The 26,414-nt window shown below is 39.1% G+C and overlaps 1 protein-coding gene across 4 annotated transcripts in view; it reads left to right on the top strand.

The window, feature by feature from the left end:
• The first annotated feature begins 156 nt into the window (after positions 1 to 156).
• The window catches only part of LOC121945878 (ankyrin repeat and IBR domain-containing protein 1-like), a 59,352-nt gene continuing 33,094 nt past the window's right edge, over positions 157 to 26,414 (top strand). The window contains exons 1-11 of one of the 4 annotated variants that reach the window (XM_042490243.1): positions 157 to 413; positions 3,349 to 3,633; positions 4,971 to 5,271; positions 6,349 to 6,531; positions 7,667 to 7,784; positions 12,081 to 12,298; positions 19,862 to 19,950; positions 20,057 to 20,201; positions 21,484 to 21,650; positions 23,281 to 23,369; positions 24,772 to 24,902. In XM_042490243.1, the coding sequence (XP_042346177.1) occupies positions 3,446 to 3,633; positions 4,971 to 5,271; positions 6,349 to 6,531; positions 7,667 to 7,784; positions 12,081 to 12,298; positions 19,862 to 19,950; positions 20,057 to 20,201; positions 21,484 to 21,650; positions 23,281 to 23,369; positions 24,772 to 24,902 (1,629 nt within the window). In that variant the 5' untranslated portion in view covers positions 157 to 413; positions 3,349 to 3,445. Of the gene's footprint in view, positions 414 to 647; positions 664 to 3,348; positions 3,634 to 4,970; positions 5,272 to 6,348; positions 6,532 to 7,666; positions 7,785 to 12,080; positions 12,299 to 19,861; positions 19,951 to 20,056; positions 20,202 to 21,483; positions 21,651 to 23,280; positions 23,370 to 24,771; positions 24,903 to 26,414 lie in introns of those variants that run through there. The other 3 variants (XM_042490245.1, XM_042490241.1, XM_042490242.1) reach the window with 3 other exon arrangements.

The following is a 26,414-nucleotide window of genomic DNA, read 5'->3' as shown; positions in this document are numbered from 1 at the left end:
ATGCTGAGAAAAAATAAATAAATAGAGAGAACAGGATGCAGTTGGCTCCAATAAGAACAAACAACAAAAACTCTATGCACTTAGTTGCTCATTGCATGTCACCAGTCCAGATCATTGCAACCTTGTCACGCTAGGATGTAAAACTCAAATAACTGCGTCAGTACGTGTATGCTTCATCGTTAAGTCTCTGGGGAAAACAACGTTTCTCCTGTTTGGGGTTTCTGCTGAAACCTGGCAACCCGTCTAGCAGCCAGCAGAGTCCACGAAGAGTTGACAAGAACAACATCACTGCTGCGTGCTGCACACATTATTTATGGATTACCTCACTAACAAGAAAAGCCTCCGTTAACTGCGCTCGCAAGTGACAGTCTGTTCACAAGTTCGGATCTACAGCAGCGATATGTACCGTCTGTGTAAGTGGGAATACTTGTTACTCATTGTTTACTGTGAGTTTATCAACTGTGCTAGCTAAGTTGGCTAGCAGCGCTGTTAGCTTTCTAGCAGATCCGCTAGCGTATGCACTGACGTTAGCCAACGCAGATGCTAGCGTCATGATGTTTTTATCTTTTTGAATAACACCCAGCTAGCAAGGAGTGTTGTGTATAGTGATTAACACTAGCCTTTTTCATCAAACTGGATAGTTTGCAGCTAACGTTATCAAAGGTCAGTTGCCTGGTGTATGTTTTCATTAACCAGAAATGTAACAGAGCGTTATTGCGGACTGTTCATTAACAAAACACAGCACATAGCCGTCGGTTTGAGCTAGCGAAAATGGTAAACACCACACAACATGGGGAAAGGCCTGCATCAAGGAGTTTAGTGACAAGTGGCAAGCTACACAGACAAACTATCAATTTGTCTGACCATTTTTATATCCTTAGCTGCTACTGTTAGATAACTAGATGTTGGTTGGCGCTGTGAAGGAGGAGTGTGGGTAACAGTTGTGGGGTGTCAATTAGATAGTTTCAAGCGTAAATTATTCGAGTAGTATGTGTTGCCATCTAAGAGGTTATATGACTGTTCAAAGAGCAGGTGTTTACAAGTGTTCACCCTAGTGGGACACTTGTTTGTCTTGCCCTCTGTGTTTGGTTATGAGGGTGTCTGTCCTCACATGGCACAAGCTTGACACAGATTTCGTGAATCACGGCAAGTTAACTTGTGCCATCTGGCCTCATTGTTTACGTGATGTTTGATTTGCTAACGTTTCAGTGGCGTGTGCAAGTTAATGCTATTTGAATGCATGGGTCCTGTTGCGAGGATGGCTGGAGATTGTCCTTTCCTAATATTGCATTGATCAGCATTAGAATAAGGTTGGCTGGATAATACACAAATTATCAATCATGCATGTAAACTGATTGTTACAAGTTTGCTACAGAAAGCCAGAAGTCAAAGTCCCATCCCACACGAGGCCAGGCTCTTTCTCTCAGTGGATGTTGTTTTCATGGTGGGGTTTACTCATCAATTTTACTAAAAAGTTGAAAAATTTAAGCGTTAAAGTATGTCCATGTTTTAAACTAAATGGGTCTCTGCTTCTGTACTTGATTGTAACAAGAGTACAACCTATAACCTTACCACACTTACTTAAAAAAACAAACTTTTTATTAAGTGCTTTGAAAACAGTACTGCGTGGTTAGAACAAAAAATTACAAATTGAAATAATGACACAAGTAGGTACAAACTAGTCAGATAAAAATGACAAATATAACAAATAAGAACACACACACACACACACACACACACACACACACACACACACACACACACACAGGAGTTTACCCAATGAGTATTAAAATAAAGCTATACAATTCTCATAAATTAATAGTTTTGGTTAAGTAAAAAAATTACTTAATATTTTTAAATTAGATATTGTTGATATATTGATATTATTGATATATATCTAGATCCGATTTTTTGAAAGTGGTATATGTGTGCTAATGTTTCTACCATATTGCTACAGTAGGCGCATTTATCATTCATTTACTAAACTTACTTATATAAACTGTTGCCATTTTGTACACCTAGCTAAAACATGAGTCTTGCACTAAATCTTACCTCTGTTATACTGTCAGGTGTTTTTCATTATTTTGTCCACCCCATTTATATAAATGAGGCAAAATAATAGAAAAACCTCTCTCCTCAATGCTGTGCAGTTTAGCAGCACCACAGACTATATCCTCCAAAAGTGTTATCAAATGTAATCAACATCTCTCTAAAACAGTTTGAAAAAAACCCAAAAGCTATAACCTTCATGAAGGTCAGATTTAAAGCAGGACTCTTGTATTAGACTGCATACATTTGAGCTGGGTGTACCTAATAAATTGTTGTGAGTGTTCCTGTTGTATTAGTATTATTAAATAACCAGAGTCACAGCTAGAGTACATGAATATTTGTACTTTATTAATGTGTAAGTATGACAAAATTACTCAAAAGTAATACATTTCTCTGGGAAAAGTTCTCTGAACTTCCCTCCTTTTCTATTTCTGTGTGATGCTTGCGCGCACACACACACACACACACATGCACACGCACACACACATCTGCTTATATGTTTTTAGCTGATATACTGTAATGATTAGATCAGTGAGTCGGGTTCATCCTCAGTCTGTAGCTGCAGAAAGCAATCAATTGTCCTGCAACTGGAATTTTTAAATTTGCTCACTGTTTCCTTTGTCATTGCTGCAAACCTATGGAGAGTTTGGCATACTGTATGTATATTTCAAAGGTTTTCAGGGAGCATCTTTTCCTTCTGGTATGTGCAAAAGTTGTTTACAAGCATTACTGTGCAGAAGGATTTGCATGGCGGTGAGAATTCAGTATAAATTAATTCTCGTATCATAAAGTAGAATATATTGCTCTGAAGGAGATAATGTGTTTGGTTGATTTGCAAAAGCAACACATTGCCCAAATAGTCGCGACCATATGGTGCTCTGGTGGAAGCGAAATGCTGACTCGCTGCGTGTTGTTCTTCAGTTGAGGATATCTTGCTTCACAATGACTCCCGGCCTCAGTGGGATGGGCAGCATTGGCACGGCGAGGCGGAAGCTCCTGGTGATGCCAGAGGAAGTCTTGTCCTTCTCTCTGTGTGAGCTTTGTTGGCACTATGTTTAGTTATTCAAAACAAAAAATAAAAAGAGAAACACAAGGAGGTGGTTTACAGTGCTGTGGTGATGCTGACACAGGGGCTTGTGGCAGAGCAGCCTGAGCAACCTTGGAGATGCAACTCTCATCCTTGTGATTCAGAGGGAGTGGAAGTGATTAAAACTCACCAGTTTTTTAGTAGACAAGGCCTTGTTGGACTCGGACACAGCCGTAAAGGAATTAAACTCCTGTTTTTCCTCTTTTCTCCAGGACGTTCAGTATGCTGGCCTATTGGACTTGAACACGTTGAAGACGATTTAAGAGGCTGCTGTGTCAGTCAGAGCTTGTACCTACAGTAAGGGAAGAGATGGGAAACACAGCAACCAAGTTCCGCAAGGCTCTCATCAGTGGGGATGAGGTGCTGGCTTGCCAACTGTATGAAAGCAACCCGCAGTTCAAGGAGGCTCTGGATCCCAACTCTACATACGGAGAGTCCTACCAGCACAACACTCCACTGCACTATGCTGCCCGGCACGCTATGACACGCCTACTCAGGTCAGCAGAAGATGGATAGAATCAGACAAGCAAGCAGACAGACATAATGTACATATGTAGACTCAGTGGCTGCTGTCAGTGAGTAGAAAATAGATAACTAAATGCTGATAGATGAGGGACTCATTTGTTGTGTGGTAGAGTTTTGATATGCTGCGGTATATTGATTAATTACATTATCTCAAAGTATCCTTTGAGCACTTCTCATGTTTTGTAGCACTCTGTTGCTGATCAGCTGATCCCATCTAGTATTGTGCTCGTAAGAAAAAAAATTCATGTTTTGTCTCTATACGTCTCTGTCCCATCTGTCTCTCCACATAGCCATCTGTTCGCAGCTCTCAGGAATGCAACATGCTGCGACGGAATAGGATGGGGCTCCAAGAGCTTCCCATCCCACAAGCTACCAACCTCACATTACTCCTCTCAGGCCCTATAGCTTCTCCACTAATAGGATGCCTGCTCAAATTTTCATCCCTACCTGACTTTTAAAATGCTAGGGGGTGAGGACAAATTAAAAAAAAATGCACAAACCTCCTCCCCTAACTAGCCTAGTTTAATTCACAAAAGCATTGTTGACCTTTGTGACATCCTTCTAAACCCTCCCATACAATATCGTTTCTCTTTAACTTTCCTCTTCTCCATACATATATATATGTATGTCTTTCTTTTCTTCCCCTTTGTCTTTTTTTAATAATATAATTTTATCTGTGAAAAATATATTTTGTAAATGTGTTTGCTATCTATTTTCACCTCATGCCTTTTTCAGTTCTATGTTAACTTTGAAAATCCCAATAAAAGAATTGGAAAAAAACGCTAGGGGGGCAAAGTCAAGTTAAGGCAAAACATATGACCAAATAGATGGATTTATGAATAGAGAGATATAATTCTTATGTTTCTAGTTTTCACATTGCACCAAAATCAAGAGGTTTAGACTAGTTAAATAATGGATAACAATTTACCTCAGGTACAGTGTGTATTTCATGCATACTTGCATCTCTACTGTGTTCTCTAGATTCTGTTTTAAATATTGTTGAGTAAACTAGTTAAAATGCTCTAGAATATACAATTACACTTAACCTTAAATCAATTCTGTACAACAAAAATAAGTATTATTATTATAAGTTATGTCTAGCCTTTTTAGTTGAGCTTACAATAACAAAATAAAAAAAGGCTAATCATTTTAAACTCTAGTATGAATCTTTGTTGGTTAAAGCTAAAATAAAATGTTGACTAAAATGTGGGAGCTTGCTCCCAGATATTGGCATGCGAAGCCAGTTTTGGGCCAGTGAGCAAAAGCTTAAAGTCAAAATCTTATTACAGTCTCTGCCTTATTCATTTAGGTCTTTTCTCCTAAGCAAAGATGGCAATCCCAACAAGCGCAATGTCCACAATGAGACATCTCTGCACCTTCTCTGCATGGGGCCCCAGATCCTAACCTCAGAGGGGGCACTGCAACCCCGGATCTCACGGCCATATGAAGACAAACAGCGTCGGGCTGAATGTCTACAAATCATTCTGTCATGGACCGGAGCAAAGCTGGACCATGGAGAGTATGAGAGCGCTGATGTCAATGCCACCGACAACAAGAAAAACACCTGCCTGCACTATGCTGCTGCCTCAGGCATGAAGACTTGTGTTGAGGTGAGATTCCAAAGTCCTATGGACATTATTCAGCTTGGGCTACATAAAAGTGTGACATTTTATGTATAGGTCAAAGGCTCCATAGATGGAAACTGAAAAGCCTCATTTAGGCAGGGAACAATTTGATTGGAAGGAACATAAAAGGTGCCAGAGTCACCCTGATTTTCACACAAATCATTCAATCTCTGCCCTTTTGTTTTATGAATATTTTTAGAATAGTAGCTGATGTGTGGCCTGGTGCGCACATCCATTATATTGAGTTTGCACAAACCAACCCCTTGTGAGTTGTGGGAAGATGTTGTGCAACACACATCTTTATTAATCCCCGGGGCACGATGCATCACATTCAGTCAAATATATGAATTAAGCGATGGCTGTGTGTTTGAGTATTTGCTTTTGTGAAGACCTGAGTTTAGTTTTGAAAGAGATTTTGTTTCCATGATGCATAACTACACTGTAGTCATTTTTTTTCACAATACCCCCAAATTATACAGTGGCATATATTGGAAAATGCAATGTGGACCACATGCAGAACCAAATATTAAAGTTAGGAAGCAGGCAGGTCTGGTGTAATAGAAAGATACATAAAACATGAAACTTTATTGAATTAAGTAAAAAGAAAAGTGAGAAGAAAGAAAAAAAAATAGTTGAATTAATGTTTGGGAAGCTGAAATTACATATTTATACCCGAGAGAAGTATATATTCAATTTCTTTAAAGTAAAGTGAAAATAACACTTCAATTTTGCTCAGAAGCATCACATTAACAATCGAAAGGAGACTTTGTCTCTGCTGGTGCTTCTAATAAATGCTGCATTTGTTGAAGTGAAGACACAATATTGGGTCCTAAAACTGATAAAACGTAACTGATAGTCATCAAAATAATTGGGATAAGCACTTCTACCATAATTGTCTTTTCCTCAACTACTATCACAAAGTTTGTACTAATCCACTGTTTTTCACATTGAAGGTGTTTGAAACTTCATGTATGACCCAGTGAACTTTAGTACATGCTCCTGTATATTATTTTGCACCCCAGTATTCAAAACAAAATTTTCCTTTTGTCTCAACTTGCTCAGCTTCTTGTGCAGAGGGAAGCAGACCTGTTTGCAGAGAACGAAGACCGCGAGACTCCATGTGACTGTGCAGAGAAGCAGCACCACAAGGAGTTGGCCCTGTGCCTGGAGTCGCAGATGGTCTTCTCTCTTGCCCCCGAGGCAGAGGGCATAGAGGCAGAGTACGCAGCCCTTGACCGAAGAGAGGTACAGAATAACATACCAAGAGGAAGAGGGTACACAGCTTTCAGCTTGTCACCCTCAACTGGCATCACTTCATACATTACCAACACCAAACTTCTATATATTCGATATATTAATATATATTTTGTTGCTGTTTCAGATAAAGCTCGAACATAACCCAGCCAAACCCACACATGGGTCTAGGAACTGACAGTTCTCCACTCATAGAGTTTGTAGTTCTGTAGGTTCCTCTTGGAAACAGGCATTGTTTGTCTATAGGCCCGTTTTAGTAACCCTCTGAAATCTGAATCAACATCAGCATTTAAACCTTTAAAACCTGACCAGATCGGTTTGATTTCTTTTGAAAACATGGACAAAAGACAACAAGCAAAAAACAGGTACAATGTGAAAAAAAGAGAGATGGAGAGAGAAAATTCATAGAAAAACAGTATTTTTTAAAAAGGGAAAAATGTCCAGGAAACGTTATTTATCATTTTGCTAATCATTATAAAGTTAAAACTTTGTTACAGACTATATGGGTTTTTAAAGCTTTTTGTCAGTTCATTTCCTTTTTTATTGTTTTCTTCAATGTTTCTTTTATGCCAATTTTCAAATAATTTTCTTATAAACTTTTTCCAATTTCTTAATTTATTTTTTTCATTTTTTTTGGTAATTTCTTGTTAAGTTGCTCACTGCCCTCTTCACATAAAAGAAAAGAAATCAAGCCAATTTCAGGTTTCAAAGGGTTAATTCTTTGCTGGAGTGCTGTTAGCCAGTCCCCTATTTCACATTGCAGATGTTTTGGTTAGATACAAACTCACACACAAATTAGTCACACATAACAGTTTGCCATAAGGCATGTGACTCCTATCACAATCACTCTGTTAGCTCATTGGGTGTAGCTTAGTCATGTGTTAATCGTCTATATTTGATTTGCTTTTAATAACTCTATTCTCTTCCTCCACTTTGCCTAATCTTTCTGTCTACTTCCACCCTCCCCCCTCCCCTGATCTCACCCTCTGCTCTTTCATTACTTTTCTCTGCCAAACTGTCTTATTCTTTTTTGCCCTTTACCTTCCTTTATTCCCTCCTCTTGTCGTTATCCTCCTTTCCTCCTCTCTTGTCTGTGTCTTCTCCTCTCCCGTGCCCTCCGGTCCAGCTGTATGAGGGCTTGCGGCCTCAGGATCTACGGAGGCTGAAGGACATGCTGATAGTTGAGACAGCCGACATGCTGCAGGCCCCTCTCTTCACTGCAGAGGCACTGCTGCGTGCTCATGGTACGATTCACCTCACACACAAACGCAGACACGCAGAGTATCTGCTTGTCCTTAAAATTGTTGGCACCTACAGCAACCTGGTAGCCTCGTGCTTAAAACAACTGCCACATATAGGCAACATCCCAGGTTTGATTCTGGCCAGGGATCATTGCTGTATGTCATATTCTTTTCTCTGTCTCCCCATGTTTCCTGTGTTTTTTTTTTTTTAAATGAAGAGATTGACAATAAAATGAGTGATAACAAAGTTTTAACCATGATCAGTTATGATCAGGATACCTTAAAAAGTAGATTATAACTGGAATACTCATGTTCACACACTCAATTTTTCCTCTGAGTGGTTATGGTTGCTGTGGTCACATAACTGGCATGCATAAGAAAGCCTGAAACATTTTTATGGCAGCATTGAATCATTAAAAGCCAACACAGGAGTGACTACTGCTCTCTTTCTCACAATTACTGTTGAAATGTTAATGAGTTAATGATTTACACTCCTGATTTTCCAGTTGTCACTAACAAATTAGTGGTGGAACTGTATCATTTCCTTGCCATCTCTGTGCCAACAAAATGCTGCCGTGAAAGGTGCTGTGACACCAAAGACTGGCTTTGCCTAAAGTTCTTGAAGAGACAGATCAACCCAAAATCAAAAATACATATTTTTTTTATTGTAGTGCTATTTATCAATCTAGATTGTTTGGTGTGAGTTGCAAAGTATGGGAGATATTGGCTGTAGAGATGTCTTCCTTTTCTCCAGTATAATGGAACTAGATGAAACTCGGCTTGTGGTGCTCAAAGCGCTAAAGAAAAAAACGTTTAAATACTCAGCGGCAATGTCTCTTCATAGAAATCATGACCTGGTTACTCAAGATTATTCACAGACCTTGTTGTGAGCAGCATCATGTTGGAACTACTTTCTTCCTATCAAACTACACCTGTCAACCGTATCACCACACAGAAAGTGTGCATCTACTGCTAGCTCACCTAGCACCACTGAGCTTGCTAACATTACAGCTCATCAATGTTTACATCTCCCACTGTCATGACCATGGGCCTCTTGTCCGTGAGTAGATGTATGCGTCTCTCTGTGTAGTCTAATATTGACAATTATTGACGAGCATTAAAATCATTTTAATATGCCTAATATATGACAAAGAAAGTATTTTCCTGAGGATGATCATGGGAGATTGCTGACAATAAGTTACTTGTTTATCATATTGTCTTCTAGATGTTCAAAAGATTAATTTAGTGGGCACTGTGACTGCTCATGTTATATCCCAAACTATAAAGCACAAGCTTGCAAAAAAAGCACACTTAAAGGCTCATTTCTTCAATGATATTTTTGTACTCTGCTGAATACATGTCATACTTTTTAGGATCCTCTTGAATATTAAAATCCAAGTAAATACACAAATACTGTCTTTTAGACAGGTACATTTTCATAAACCTTGAACAGTTTTTACTTTGTACCCCTTTTTTCCACAAAGAGCTTAGCCTCATTACACAAGCTATATTTTGCTGTTTACTTGTAAAAAAAAAAAAAAACATTTTTAAATTTGCCTTATGCTGTATTTGTATTGGGATTAGAGTGGCCGTAGCTCTTGTAAACCTCATGCTACAGTCCAGTGATGTCTTTGCAGTGAAAGTGGCGAGATGTGAACAGCCTTTGTTATCTACAAGAATTTCACTTCTATTACTCTTAGTGGAGAGTGTCAATGTCACATGCTCTAAATGCTATTTTTGTGGGCCGTTTCGTTTCCACCAAATATGGGAGGAAAAACACTGATAATTCAACAAAATAGGGTTCATTTACTCCAAAGAACATTGACTCAGTTTTTTCCATATAATAACACAAAGGTCTTTTTTGTCTTATATTGCTGTTGCAAAAACAGGTTTGCAATACCATGGGGAAACATTGTATCCTTAACATTTGCACCTTTTTATTTCAAAACTTTGTTTTCTTCTATTCTGTTCTCAATAGAAACTGCTGCTCGCTTGAGCTACATACATCACTGCAAGTATATATACTCAGCATTACTTTTTTACTTGTAAATAGGTCGAATAATAACTATCCATCACAAATTAGTAACGGCATGCTAACATTGAGGCTGTTACATAATGATAGGGTAAAATGTATGCAAATGCAAGGCAAAGCAAAGCAATAACATATATTATTGGTTTGCTTAAAAGCAGACAGTTTTTTCTTGCAGTGTGGATTTAGTGACAGAAGGAAGTATGAGATGAGAGTCTAGAGTTTAAAATTTCCTTTGCCCTATTAAACCTATTGGTGTGTGAAGTAATGGTAGCTTAAGGTTAATGCCAAGTTAAGCATGTGTCACTTATTCACAAACAGACATGTACACATCCACACTGTTCAGCTCATATAAATTAGAGCACTCATGATTCTGTCCAGTAAATATCAAGTTATTAAACTGATATGTACCTAACAACACATGCATCCAAGAGACAAATATAACCAGCAGGCTAAATCAGTAACAGTCTTTTAATCTGGAAGTGTATTAATATAATTTTGCCACATTCTGCATGCCCACAGACATCAGTCTTTTTCTCTGAATTACTCCTCTTTTGCTCTTGAGCAACAGTGTCACAGTTTGGATTTGATTTGCAGCCTTGAGCCACCAATTCTCCTACTAGCGTCACTTAACCTAGCTAAGATACTGTGTATGAAGAACTTTAAATGTTTAGAACAAAGTTATTTGATTTGAAGCCTTTGAAAAGCATTACCCCACTTAATTTAACTTGGCTTAGATTATGTTAGTGGAGGACTTCAAAAAATGTGTCACAGTTCGGGGTTGATTTTCAGTCTTTAAATACCCTGTTCCCTAATGCAGTTGGCTCAGTGTCTGGCTGTTGAGCTGTGTGTGCTACATATTAGACATACTTTTGGGAGCTTAGAGGGGAGAGTGACCCCAGATTCTTGCTATATTTATTCACCTCTATCAGGGGAATGCTGTCTGTCTGTTTAATAGGGATCATGGAACATTTCAGGACTTCTATTAATCTCCAGGAGAAGGGATTTAGACTTATTTATCATTACTTTCTTGAAAACTTTAACACATTTGCACACTTTCTAACTTTAACATTTCCATATCATTCTTGTTCACTTCTCTTATCACAGTTCTTGGTGCTTTCCTGCTGAGCTGCCAGCTCATCCATCTGTCTTTGCTTCTGACAATTTGTATTTTCCAGCTCATTTTTGATATTTAACACTAAATGTGAAGACTTTTAATTTCAGATTCTTTTAAATGGCCAAAAGCTGCAAGATAGAGTCATACTCATTGATGAGTTTTAATTGAATGGAGATGGGGAAAATTGTTGCAATATTCATTATCTAAACGAGGCTATTTAGAGTCGGAAGCATTTGATTGGTGTTGAAACGTGTCTCGGGGCTGATAATGGCCTAATTGCACAGTTGACCGGGTCGTGTTCCTTATTTTAGGAGGGGGACTTTTCTGTCAGAGAAAATTAGGAGTCAGGCACTGTCCGCAAGTCATTCAATATTTACACTGAAAACTCTCCAACCTGTGTCTGTGCTAATGTGAGATCGAATAGCTATTCTAAAACAGAAAACCAGATGGCAGCAGGTCTATGTTGTTGGGTGTTTGAAAGGCTTAGGCGGTTGTTTTGCCACTGGAGTGGGATTTGTGTGGGCTTTGGTGGATTCAGCGCTGTGCTTACTGATTCTTACAAACATAAGACAGGATGGACTGAAAAAAACAGCTGTTTTCATGTGAATATACTTTGTGTGGATGAAATGAGAATTTAGTTGTGAGAAGTCTTGTTTTATCAGGATGAATTGGAATTCTGTCCGATGTTTTTTTTATGTTTACCCATGTCTACATTCATGAGGATTTTTTAAAGAATATGTTCACAAAATAAATTACGGTTTTGTTTTTTTATGCTCTTGTGATCAACTCAGTTATTCTAGATTAGAGCTGCTTTGTGTAACTATGTCTGTTTTGTTTTGTCATCACGTGGTTCAAAAAGGTCTGTGTTGTAGTTAGAATAAAATGTTGGTAGGAACCTTTTTTTACTCTAAAACTGGACATTTAAACTTTTTTATAAGCACTGGCCTTTCACTACATTGATGTAGTAATTTCGCTTTCCCCCTCTCTCAGCTTAATTTTTTGACTGTCATCCAAACGCTTTCTTCATGCCTCATTGCCATATGCCCATAACAAAACTATTAGGTTTCTCATTTACTTTGATTGTTCTTCTCTGTTTGGTTTTATGTGTTAGCATTTCTCTCTCTGTAATTATGGTTTTACTTTTTTGCATCAGACTGGGACAGAGAGAAGCTCCTCGAGGCCTGGATGAGCAATGCGGAGGAATGCTGCCAACGCTCAGGGGTGCAGATGCACAACCCGCCTCCAAGTGGCTACAATGCCTGGGACACCTTGCCCTCACCCCGAACGCCACGCACGCCACGCACCACCCGCTCCTCCATTACCTCCCCTGACCAAATCAGCCTCATGCCTGCCGACGAGGATTCTTCTCTGGTGAGACATGCCTGCTGGTTCACTTTCACCAAAAATTAATTATACAGTTGCCTTCAGACTCCTTTTTTATTTTTAATACATTTTAGGTTGGAAAGTTTAGACAAAAACTCCTGCACACTGTCTAACTTGCCGAAATCATTATTTGAGTGCAACGTTTTGGTACTAGACCTTCATCAGGCAAACAGTTTTGTTATAAAGAGAAGCACTCTTAAGTAGGAGTGGCTGTGAGTTTGCAGTCAGCTACATTCCCCACCTGCAGTGGGAAGGCATAAATACCAAACATTAATTTATGTAACAATTTTACAATATATTACATAGAAACAGAGAAGTAAAGTGGTAAAAGCACGCTATATAGTGACAATCATAAACATAACCCAAAATGTTTAATAGGCAATTTCTCATAAATAAATGCACAAACCCTCAAGGTTAAATTGCATTCTTAAAGATATACATTTGTAAATCATGCAGGTCTCAGTAGTAAATGAATCTGTTGGGATATGATTACATGGAAAATGAAAAACAACATTAATACATAAATAGAAACCTTCATAATAAGTATATGCAAAATACAACAAACCCTCGAAAAAAAGCCTCTGGAAAAAAATACATTAAGGTATACATAACAATAATCGAATTACCCTCTACACTATCTTTCATGCCCTAAATGCAGTCTAGCCATGCAGGTGTCATTCGCTGATGAACCTTACATAGCATATAGAGAAAAGTCAACATCAATGATACATTTAAAGAAAACTTTTAATAAATATGATTCATTCATTCATTTATTTATTTTTTGTTGTTTTCTTTTGATCTGAGGTTAGAAAGTGTAAATTTAAACTTTAAATGACAGTTGCAGATATGGTACATGTAGATGACAACATCAATTTAGTGAAGTTTATCGTTTAGGTCTGCTTATCAGTGAGGAGCCATCAGATGAAATTAAACCACAAGACAAGCAGCCCAAGGGAGCAGCATGATTTCATGGCCAAGCAGCTCCTACAGCAGCACTGGATAAAACTAGCATGGAGGCACACAGACTAATAGTAACTGGCAGTGTACCCATAAAAACTGTACACCACTGTTTATTTAAATAAAATCCCTACGGTGCCACAGATTTCCTGAATTGTTTCTGCTGAATTCCTTTAAATTTTCACCACCACACCTGTCTCTCTGCATAATGTTGCATTACTTCTCAGCACTGTATTGCTAGCAATCATTAGTATTCATGCCAGTGGTCTCCCCCACAAACATAAACACAAGCAGCACTACCTTTTCTCCTAGGAGAGCAAGTTAATTATGTTGTAAGCTCTGAGCATGAGAGAATATTAAAATACTTTCTAAAAAATGTTATTTGTGTTTAAAATTCAACTGTCCATAGGCCAATGAGTGCGACAATATTAATAGGTAGTAAGAAAATCCCATAACAACCTTCTGCCTTGTAAAACAGGAAAGAATTAGTAGCCAAATGATAGAGACCTCCACATGTGGTCTGATAACTGTTTTCACTCTACACCTGACATAAACAGTAGGGCTGTGATGATTTGTGTATTCGTGCCAAACCATCACAGTTCAGGGGTCCCGTTTCATTGCACACAGAATAGAGCGCGGCTGATTTATTGGTTCACAGATATTATCGGCCGATATGAGCCTTTCACAGACATATCGGAGCATATCGGCATCAGCGTGTATTTTTTCGGATATGTGCCGATTTGATAACCTTTTTTACAGACCATATCATGCAGAAAACGATGCTTGGGTGGTTTAGTTATGGTTTCATTATATAGTTGGTCCAGCAGAGTGCACTCTGACTCCATGTACACCACTCTTACCACTCTGAAGCACATGTAGTAGAGCCTGCGTCTCAGCGGAGATCATGGTGGAGCACAGTCAGTCAATGGTGTTTTCATGAAAAGTCACATTGAAATGCATACTGTTAATTTAATAAACAATGGCACCATCATTTCGAAAACAAACAAGACAAACAAGAGGGTGATGGGAGGAGAGGACTACTAACTTGCCGACTTTATCGCCATATAGCGGTTTTTCGGACTCTCTCTGTGCCGTTATATTTAAAAAGCAACAAGAGACACATTTAGCGACTTATATAGATAATTAGGAAACAAGGAGGAAATATTCTGTCATTTATTATCATGCTTGCTGATCTCAGTAACCACAGAACACCGCTGTAAACGGCCATCAGGCCAGTGTCTCCCTCCTCTCTCCTCCTGCGCCACCTTTGTGTGTGACAGGCAGGATGAGAAGAGACGCTGCTTGCGGTGTGAGTTCAGATGTAGTGAGTTACCAGCTTGGTTATGTTGAAAGAATGAACTGATATCTTATGTTTGATTCCTTCAACTCCCAACAAGCAGAACAATATGTGAATATGCAGAGATCACAACAAAGCCGTTTGGTCTACTTAGGGACTGTTCTGTAGCTGTGGTGCCTCCTGACATGATGGAATGTTCCACCCTATAGTGCCACTATAACTCGACAGTTGCGCATGTAGCTCCTCAAATCCTTGCAATATTTTGCTATATTTTGCTATTTTTCGACACCATGGCCTCTTCTGCTGGAGCATGAATTTTCTATGATAGAGAAGCACTTTAGGAAAAGTTGTGTGGGGTTTGGACTGAATCCAGCAGACCACAGCAGGATCCCCACAAATGGCATACGCCGAGCAGCCAGTCAGACCAGAAGAGAGAAATGAAACTGAAAAGGCCAGACAAAGAGACAGAGAAGAGCCTGCATCAGGGCGAGGCTGACCCGACTTGGACTGGGAGCTGTTCCTCTACTGAGCCTTCTTCTGGCTAATGTCCGGTCGCAGGAGAATAGTAGATGAGATGCAATTGAGGCTCACTCAGCAACAGGAAATCAGAGACTGCTCTGTGCACATCTTCACAGAGACATGGTTAACCAGACAAGGTCTAGCCATCTAGTGCTACAACCTCTGTCAAAAATTATGGAATCACCAGTCTTGGAGGATGTTCATTTAGTTGTTTAATTTTGTAGAAAAAAAGCAGATCACAGACATGCCACAAAACCAAAGTCATTTAAAATGGCAACTTTCAGGCTTTAAGAAACACTAAAAGAAATCAAGAAAAAATGTGGTAGTCAATAACAATTGCTTTTTTAGATCAAGCAAAGACATATGGCATCACTTAATTCTGAGGAAATCATTATGGAATCACCCTGTAAATTTCCATTTCCAAAACTAACACCTGCATCAGATTAAATCTGTTCATTAGGCTGCAGTTAAAAAGGAGTACTCACACCTTGGAGAGCTGTTGCACCAAGTGGACTGACATGAATCATGGCTCCATCGTGAGAGATGTCAGTTGAAACAAAGGAGAGGATTTTCAAACTTCTTCAAGAAGGTAAACCATCACGGAATGTTGCAAAAGATGTTGGTTGTTTACAGTCAGCTGTGTCTAAAATCTGGACCAAGTACAAACAACATGGGAAGGTTGTAAAAGGCAAGCATACTGGTAGACCAAGGAAGACATCCAAGTGTCAAGACAGAAAACTTAAAGCAATATGTCTTGAAAACAGAAAATGCACAGCAAAACAAATGAGGAACAAATGGGCAGAAACTGAAGTCAACGTCTGAGACCAAACTGTAAGAAACCGCCTAAAGGAAATGGGATTTACATAAAGGAACGCTAAATGAAAGCCATCATTAACACCTAAACAGGTGGATGACTGGATGAAAGTCATATTCAGTGATGAATCGCAAATCTGCATTAGGCAAGGTGATGATGCTGGAACTTTTTTTGGTGCCGTTCCAATGAGATTTATGAAGACAACTACCTGAAGAAAACATGCAAATTTCCACAGTCATTGATGATATGGGGCTGCATGTCAGGTAAAGGCACTGGGGAAATGGCTGTCATTACATCTTCAATAAATGCACAAGTTTATCATGACATTTTGGACACTTTTCTTATTCCATCAATTGAAAGGATGTTTGGGGACGATGACGTCATTTTTCAAGATAATAATGCATCTTGCCATAGAGCAAAAACTGTGAAAACTTTCCTTGAAGAAAGACACATAAGGGCAATGTCACAGCCTGCAAATAGTCCTGATCTCAATCCAGTTGAAAATCTGTGGTGGAAATTGAAGAAAATGGTCCATGACAAGGCTCCAACCTGCAAAGCTGATCTGGCAACAGCAATCAGAGAAAGTTGGAGCCAGATTGATGAAGAGCACTGTCACTCGTTAAGTTTATGCCTTAGAGACTGCAGGTTGTTATAAAAGCCAGAGGTGATGCATCAAAGTACCAGTGTTGTGTTGTAGTTTTCCATATCTTTTTCCTCAGAATTGAGTGATTCCATAATTTTTCCCTCTGCTTGATCTAAAAAAGCAATTGTTATTGACTACCACATTTTTTTTCCTTGACTTCCTTTATTGTTTCTTAAAGCCAGAAAGTTGCAATTTTAAATGACTTTAGTTTTGTGGCATGTCTGTGAGCTGCTTTTTTTCTACAAAATTAAACAACTGAATGAACGTCTTCCAAGACTGGTGATTCCATAATTTTTGCCAGGGGTTGTATAGCTTGATCCAGGATGGCCAGACTTTGCTGGGAGCCATGAGGACACAATACTCTGATGCAAATTCAAAAAATCACTGCAGGAATTGAATGACACCAGCAGCAGCAACATGCCCAAGGAGCCGATGGAATCTTCATCATAGCTGCTAATCAACTTATCCTTCAGCTCCAAAGATGTAGCAGGATCAAGGACAAATGTGATTTTGTTTTTTAAACTTTGTTTAAAAAATGACTAATTAATCTACCCTTTGTTTTATACATTCTACCTTCTGCCTTCTGTAAATGTTGAGAAGCTATGCCTCTTGTTTAACAACCTGCCCCTAATTGACTGGCAGTATTGAAATAGTCAGCAATTGTCTGATACTAAGCAGTACTGATGATCATTTAGCTATTTATTTTATTTTATTTATTCTTTATTTAAATGGTCAGTAAAGATCATACGGTACTGATGTGTAATTTATTTTATATTCTTTATTTGAATGGTCAGCGAAGACTGATGCTGAACACATACATTACTGATGTTTATTTTTTTTATTTATTTATTGTTCATTTTTGTTTGTGTGTAATGTCGAATAGGTAAATTATTAAATAAAAGTTGTTTGTTTAAGAAAGCCGCCTTCTGAGTACTTTTGCGTAGTCATATCAGTACAAAACCAGTGCACAATCCACATAGAAATGGGCTATTTTCATTCTAGCACAAACATTCACTATATCAGTCGTCATATAGGTAATCAGTGAAGTTTTTCCACTATAAAATCAGTTTTGGCATCGGTCAGTTGGGCTCTAATACAATATACAATCTAATATATCTAATATATAATATACAATATACAGTATTTAGATCAATGCACTTAATCTGCAACCAAAGTTCTCAAGTACAAGTTCTGCTCCAAAAGCATTAGCAGTATGCTGTTTGCAACATATGCTTAGGTTAGCATAGCAAATGGATTGGCGTGCAAGTCAGTCACACAATGGTGAGTGAAAATAAGATGGCAAAGTTGGAAGACTCGCTTGTGGGTTTCCTGGTCAGCTGCAGCTGAATTGGAAAGAGAGTTTTGTTGAGGATGGTGTGTCAGTGCTGGTCCATTGTTGTAGAGGATGTGGATAGAAACACATAGAATATGCTGACATCCATTTGGCAGCATCACCCAGATTAGCTGATCACTGGGATGATAAATGTTTGGGTGCTTTGAATGTTTGAATATCACCAAGGTAGAACTAGCTGAAACACTCATTCTAATGCACAAGTTTTTTTTATTTTGTATTTTGCTGTTTTCAGTTTCATAGCACAAAATATGCTTTTCAGTTTTACAGAAGGGCAAGCATCGTCCAACGTTGCCTTTGTCTCAGCCAAAATTTGCACGTGAACACCTCAAAAACTACAGCCTACTGCAAACTGTTGGAAAAAAGCAGACGAAGGTTGACTAGTGCCAACAGTGTGGGCCACACCACAAAAATTAGGGGGACAGACACTCATCGACGGCCCAACACAGAGAATTGGTCGACTGTTGCTTGGTGTGTCAGGGCCCATAGACATGCAAGTGTGCTGTCAAAACCTCCTGGAAGGTGTATTTTTTTAACATTATCCAGTCCAATTGACCTGCTGCTTCAAGAGGGTCGGCACACCCCTGTTTAATTACCCTCCCATTATCCTGACCTTGTCTGGGGTTTCCTGATAATTATCAAACAAGCTTGACATTTTCCTCAGCTGTCTTCTTTGTGAGCAGTTGTCAAGATGGAAATTTTGCCAGGTAATGTGAGATGTCCTTTATGCTGCTGGCAATTTGTCTTGTTGGACCACTTACTATAGAAGACTGCCAATGAAGGTATCAAGTGTGTTTGATAGCAATCAGGCAGTCCCAGGAGAGGTTAGGAGTACAGAAAGGCAAAGTTGGCTGTCCTGTTTTCTAATTGGTGCTTGGCTTAAGGATATGTGATAAAAAATTCAGTTAATCAGTTAATCAGTTTTCAGTTTTCAGTTTCAGTTTTTTCTGTAACAGTTTCAAAATTAGTCACATTTTGATTACTGTGTGGAAAACTATATTAAAAGCTTTTTAAGCAGCAAGATGTGAGTGAAATATACTCTTTTACACACTGCAGTGTTGAATGTCTTACATATAAGGATATATGGATCTTCAATGTAAGCATAAACATGGCATAATGTTGAAAGCTGATCCTTTCACAGTAAATCCCTTGTGTTTTTATAATATTTTTTACACCTGACGTTGGTGGCCACAGACTTTTAAGCTTTTTAAATGACATTGCTACCTGTGGGGAGAATCAGTTTTTGCCTGTCTCTGAAAGTTAAGTTTTAGAGGACATAATCTTTCTGGATGAATGATGATTAGTCCTTTGACGGTTGTTTCAATCCAGAGTGTTCCGGTATGTGAACTTAACTGTTGATAGATGATAGCTGAAGCTGACAGCCTTGATTTAGTCATTATTTTATGAGAAATTATAGGTTGTGTTTGGCCAATAGTATCTTTTGTTGTGGCTCTGTGCCTCGAACTGCACTGTGCCAATCGACTGCGTCTACTCAAGGGCCCATTTAAAGGTTACAGTTGATTATATCACATTCTGCTCTTTCACAAATCAATACTTACATTGTTGAAGTACACTGCCTCCTTTATGTCTTTTGTTTGGGTCAGTCTTTCACTGTAACAAGGCCTGTGTGTGTGACTGTGTGTTTATCCCTGTTTCTGTCTCAAGTCTCTGTGGATGTGAGAAAATATATCTGATAACAGAACAGTTATCCATGACCCAGTCAGCATATTCTATAAATTGTTGAATTTCAAGCAAAAACCTCTCTTTTTTGAAGGCAGTGTGGATTTTTATTCAAAGATTTATGTAAAAAATGCATAAATTGTATTAGCGGGCATTTTGAAATTGCAACAGAGTTTAAAAATTATTCAGAAAATTGCCTTTTAAGGTAGACTTCATTTATTGAGACTGACTTGAAACTATTTGTACTTTGGTCTTAAGACAGATTGTATCTATTTTCTTTTGTGTCACAGTGTGGTATTTGCATGTCTTCCATTTCCGTCTTTGAGGAACCTGTTGACATGCCCTGTGGCCACGAGTTCTGCAGAGCATGCTGGGAAGGGTAAGTCATATTTTGGTTTGGCCTGCAGATTCTGTGCCTGATTTCCTCACACTAATCTTAAATGTTGTTCTGTTTATACCTCATTGCTGTCTGCATGCTTTCTCAGGTTTCTAAATCTAAAGATCCAAGAGGGTGAAGCTCACAACATCTTCTGCCCAGCCTTTGACTGCTACCAGCTAGTGCCTGTGGAGGTCATTGAGAGCGTGGTGTCGAGAGAGATGGACAGGCGTTACCTCCAGTTTGACATCAAGGTAATGAGATGACAAAAGAGAGACGTGCACTAAACCAGTTTCCTCTAACTGTGAGCCTTCTACGCATACATATCTAAATTATCTTGTCACCCTCAGAGATTAAAAAAAAAAAAGAGTCCTACTGTTCAATGTCATTGCAGAGTAAGATTGCACTTATTGCCAGTGACATGGTAGGTCACAAAGGGGCAAACACTAAAAGCCCTTTTTAAACAGTTCTGCAATATCTGCCATAATGCCGGCTTTGCTTTTTTACACTGAACCAAACAACCCCCTCATAATGCTTCCCCAGTGTTTGATTTTAGATGGCATACTGGCGTTCTGGAAGTAGAAGGGGCGTGACGTGTAACACAACATCAATGTATAGTGTGCCATCTCACCCATATTGTACAAATGTCAGTTTGGCTGTGTTGCTACCTCTGCTGCTGGCTTAACAGCCGCATTTGTACATATTATACAGAATGATAAGACGGAATAACAATGCAACAACGCTGCCTTGAACAGGCTGTTTGAAAGGGGCTGAGGAGAGAACTTCTTGGACTCGAAGGGCAAGCAGTATAGTTGAGTTGAATGGAATAAATCAAAAATGAAGTACTCTTTAGTTGGAAATGGGATTTTTTTCTGTCACCAAATTGCCAGACCCCATTACAAACCAGCCAAGTATGACATTCACTTAAGTTTGGTTTCAACATGAGCATTTTTTTGTCAGCTATATTTAAAACATGAGGCACAAATCCCAAATAAAAAAAACATCTGCTTGTTTGAGTTGTCATAGAAACACGAACATCCATTCAAGCTGTGCAGGCACTGTCATCATAAGCAGAGAATTTCTGTGTCAAGATTGAATTACAAAATAGGGCAGCACTTAGGATCTGTTAAGAGCTAGCTCAAACGTACAGGTTTTAGTGTGACCTGCAGAGGTCCATGGATATGGAATGAATTTGAAAAATCAATAAAAATGTCTGTACCTTTGACGGTTTATAAAAAGAGCTTAAGACGACAGCTACTACTAAAATATGGTCATTCCTAGAACTTTGTATGACTGTAGATTAAGAATGATTTTATTCTTATTATTATTACTTTCATTATGTGTATATGTGTGTATGTATGTATGTGTTTGTATATGTATGTATATTTGTGTATGTGTCTATGTATATGTATATATATTTATAAGTAATTTTGAATGCTTTGGAAGTTTAGATTAGAGTTAAATTGGAGGATAAAATTTATATTTGTAAACCTGTTTGTCTTTTAATGTCTGGGCCCCCTATTCTTCTCTTGACAGGCATTTGTGGAGAACAATCCAGCGATCCGCTGGTGTCCCGAGGCAGGGTGTGAAAGGGCGGTGAGACTGAACACCCAGGGCCCGGGGACCTCAAGTTCAGATCATCTTAGCTTTCCCCTCCTTCGGGCCCCAGCTGTAGATTGTGGCAAAGGCCACCTCTTCTGCTGGTCAGTAATCAGTAACACACCTTATAAACATGTTAACATTCTGTAGTTATGTGTATTATACTTTAAATATGGATTCTGCTTTGCAAAGCTTATACATTTTTAATATTTATTCAAAACTTTGTGGAGCAAATAACAAGTTTTGATCAATTAGGAGTCAGATAGGCTGTTTATAACAATGGATATTTATTATGTCCTACAGAAAAGCATGAGCTACATTATAAATGTGTCTTTCTATATTTATGTGTGTTTATCTGTGATTTCTATGCCATTAATGTACACATACTACCCCGAGATGACAAATTGAAACCATGTTTAGAATCTTTTTTAATATCAAAATTATATGTTTACATTGCACATTATATAGAGAGTTCCCAGGTCAGTAACTGTGTAATAGAAAATGTTTTAAATCACCAAGAGCCATCTGAGGGTTGGGTGCCAATTCAAACCTAGCAACAAGGGAAGATTGGTCGTTTTCAGGGAGCTAACCATGAATCCAGTGGCCTCTCCAACATAGAGCTCTGAAACTCTGTTGGGAACCACTTCTTCGAAAAACAGCCCTCATCGATCATTTCTTAATGATAGAGTGGCTAGATGGAAGACCCTGCAGAGTAAAAGGCATACAAAAGCCGACCTGGAGTTTTCCAAACAGCAGTTAAAGTCATCTCAGGATATAGGAAAAAAGATTCCCTGATTCAAACTCAATCATAATCTGGCTAATGCTAGTCTTTATGCTAAAACAGGCTCAGATCTCCCCAACTCAGGCTTCATACTCATTGCATACAGATAAACTGATATTAAGTGTGTTTCCCAAAATGTTTTACCAATCTTTTCACTTGTAATGAATATAAACATTATTTTGTTAAGATGTGGAACCATTTTGCATCATGGAAAATGTGTGCGGATTGGTGGACAAAAAAATAAATGTATCAGTTTTAAGCACTGCACAACAAGATGTGAAAATGTGAATGGGTATAAATCATTTTTAATACTTTATCTGCCAATATTTATGTGGGGAACATACAGGGCCCTTTGCAGTTGAATGCTCAATTTCAGCACAGAAGCTGTTTGTTTGCATGGGTATCCATTCATTGTCTGTGTACACATATTGGTAAGTGCTCATGTTATCTCCCTGTCTGTGTTAGCATCATGCTCAAGGGCAGAAGGGCCCTGATGCTTTGTCATCCTCCACCTTCTCACCTCTGTATTTATACTCCCAGAGCCCTGCAGAATGCCCCCTCGGCTCCTGTGCTGTCATATTGCGACCTCCACCCCAACTAATACTACCCACCTCACTGCACCTCACCTCACTATATGGTTCCTGATTGTGGCTGTTGGGTTCACTTGTCAGGTTTACTCAAGAGCACAGTTGACATGACATTTGGTAATAGAATTGGATGTAACACAGGCCTGGCTTTAATAGTTCCTTTGACATGAGGAAACCATTTGGTTGAGGGGCAGATATGGCCAATTGATAGTGTCTGATGGTTTTGACAGCATCCCTGACAGCACTGTGTGATTGGTGTGTTCATCATTTGTCTTAATTTCACGTATGGTCTAGGGACAGATTGTGAGCTCTAAATCAGTTATTTCAACTGTCCGCATCACCATCATCTGTCTGTGTATATCCCAGGGAGTGTCAAGGCGAGGCCCATGAACCCTGTGACTGTGGGACGTGGAAGTTGTGGCTGCAGAAAGTCTCTGAGATGAGACCCGAGGAATGTGAGTGTTGAGATGAATTTACTTAATTTAGTTTTGGGTTATGTTTCAGATGTGAAGTGAGAGCTGAATTTACAAATTGCACTGCATTATGCCTTTACTGTTCTAACAAATAGAATGAGACTACACTGTTTTATGTTATTTATTTGAACATTACCTAAATAGGTTGTTATACCAGTAAAACACCCCCCCCCCCCCCCCCCCCAAAACCAAAACTGCATATTTTCAATTAATGGACTTAAATGGCACTCAGCCTGCAGTGCCAAAAAATACATTAAAAAAAAACTCACCAGCAGTGTCTCTTTCCAGAAATCATGAACCGGTTACTCAAGATATTCCACAGACCATGTGAGCAGTTTGGTCAAGGAACTACTTTCATTCTACTGATCCACCCCTGTCAATGGTATCGCAGCGCAGAAGGAAGCATGCATTTACAAATGGACGAGAGACTCCTGCTCATGACATACATGAATAAATCAATACTGCCGTCCTCTTTGGCTGAGCTGTCATGTTAGCAGTGATCCGGTTGGCGGGTGTAGTTTGGTAGACAGAAAATAGTTCCTTGATGAAACTACTCACAACAATGTCTGTGAATTATCTTGAGTAACTGGGTCATGATTTTTGAAAAGAGACACTGCTGATGAGTTTTCCAACTATAGTTTTTTGGTGCTCTGAGCACCACATGCCATGTGCCATCTAGTTCCAAAGCTGGCAACTACCAGCAAAACAACATGAAGGATTTATATTTTTGATTTTGGGGTAAGTTGTCCCTTTAAGCTACCTGGTGGTAAAGTTATTATAACAAAGAAGTTCAGTTTATTAGTCAGTGCCCAGATGTTTTGGGTTGCAGTCAAATGATTGATTTGGAGCTAAATTGCCTGGAACTCAACCACAGTAATTAGAGACAGTTTAGTGCTAAGCCAATTAAAGTCCACCATGTTGATGATAAATTATTAATTAAAAAGAACAACCCTCTCATTGAGATTGCGCAATGTTTAGAAGCAGTAATTGGACTGTGGGCAATCTAATAGATGATTTAAGATGGCCCAAGTCGCTCTAAAGTGCCACTTCCTTGATGTGACAGGCGAAAGATAAAAGCAATTATTTTGCTTTGGAACCATCTTCCCCTTCGATTTCCCCAGATTCTTTTTTATCTTGGCATTTCAAACGGCACATCAGAGGTACTTTGATAATAGCCAATTATTCTGTTTGTGTGTGTGGGGGGGGTGCATGAGCATCTTGGGAGATGTTAGCAAAATATATAAGCAATACACATTAGTCAGGCAGGACAATTTCCCACTCAGTGCAGTGGTCTGTTTAGATGCTGTGGTAATAGTCATTCTCATTCTGTCTCATTATGCCTTTATTTGTTCTGTTTACCCCCCCACCCTCCCTCCTTTTGAAGTGGCTGGTGTGAGCGAAGCTTACGAGGATGCAGCCAACTGCCTGTGGTTGCTTTCTAACTCCAAACCTTGTGCCAACTGCAAGTCTCCAATACAGAAAAATGAGGGGTGCAACCACATGCAGTGTGCTAAGGTAAGTTTGGCGGGGAGGTTTCACATACCTTTCTTACTATTGCGATATGCAATTAGTTGTCTCTTTCATCTCAGAGGCAATTCTGGCTGGTATGTTGTTAGTTGATAATGAGTAGATTGTTCTCTGATTGGGAGACAACTTAAACGAATGCAAGTGTTTCACTGTATTGGACTCAGTTTACTGATTTTTACATTTAAACTAAAAAAGAATAGAATAGAAATCAGTTTGAATTTGCAAACATTTGGGCAGAATTGCAGACACATTTAAGCTATTGGCCCTAGGGCTTGGTTCATTGTTAGCTTAGAGCTTTGCAGGAACACTGCAGCATATAGGGGCCTCTAGTGGAGCTTTAGATCTTTAGGGTGCTTCCATATTGGGTATGAGTGATTCGAATTGTACTGTGCCAGAGTACGATTATCCACCCTCCCCATTTCCCTGGTGCTCAGCTTTCACACTAGAACCATTGTTCTATACCCCTGCACACTTGTCAACTCAACTTCTATCCAAGATTTTTTTTTGCATGTATTGCTACAGTGTATTAAAGCATGTCAATCACAAGATCTGAAGCTCATATAATGGAGTCAGTCTTCCCAATATAGCAACTATGGTTTAGTTTTTGAAGGCATTGTCAACAACGACCCTCTTGCCTGCTTCCTGCTTTATCACCGATGGCCGTGCAGTTCAGAGGATGGGATCAGCAGGTGGCTGCATGCATATGCAGATTTCAGAGGAGATCAGTGGTGTTGAGGAAATGCCTTTGCAACTCTACTTGCCACCTGCTACACAAGTTAAAGACTTTGGAAGACTTGATTTTATGACCAGATGCAAACCACTCCAGAGTTGACATGAACTGTACTCAATGCCACCTTTTGAGTGGCCGCTGGCACGGGCCGTGCCCTGGTAAGGTTGCAGTGTTCACCCTTCCCAAACAAACTGGACTGGGATCCAGGCCTGGGACCCCGATGTGAAAACCTTCCTTAGTCTCTTTTTTCATTATGGTATGTTCATCGTGTACACTATGCATGCAATCTTTTACGTGTGGTAATGATGGCGCACCTGTGATTGTTGTATGTGCTTTGGACTTCATGCGTGTTGTTTTAACAGTCTGTCAGTTAGATGTTACAAGTGGTGTCTCACAATGTCTGAAAAAAGGGAAGTTGAGCGACTAAAAGAGGAGATTGGAGCTGACAACACACCTCCTGTGTCAGGATAAAAAGTTAGCTGCTACTTGATTTGAGCATGCTGGTTTTAAATCAGTACCTTGCCCTTATAATGCCCTTAGCGGAAACCTAATTAAGGTTTCCCAAGGCTTTAACAGAGGTTTAGGTGGGAGCACCACTGGGGAAATTGGTTTAATGTGAAGGCTCTGTAACAGTGCACAAATCATTTTAGAAGCACACAGATGGTATATGGAGAAAGTCTGTTAAAAAAGGCTCCTTTTTAAACTTTAGAAGCCTTATGGAAACAAAAGATCTAAAATAGTGGCAAATTAAATATCTCCCTGTTGAGCAG

The sequence above is a fragment of the Plectropomus leopardus genome, chromosome 7, assembly GCF_008729295.1.
Source record: "Plectropomus leopardus isolate mb chromosome 7, YSFRI_Pleo_2.0, whole genome shotgun sequence".
NCBI lineage: Eukaryota > Metazoa > Chordata > Actinopteri > Perciformes > Serranidae > Plectropomus > Plectropomus leopardus.
The sequence above is the reverse complement of the archived record's forward strand: the minus strand, read 5'-3'. Positions and strand labels throughout refer to the sequence as shown.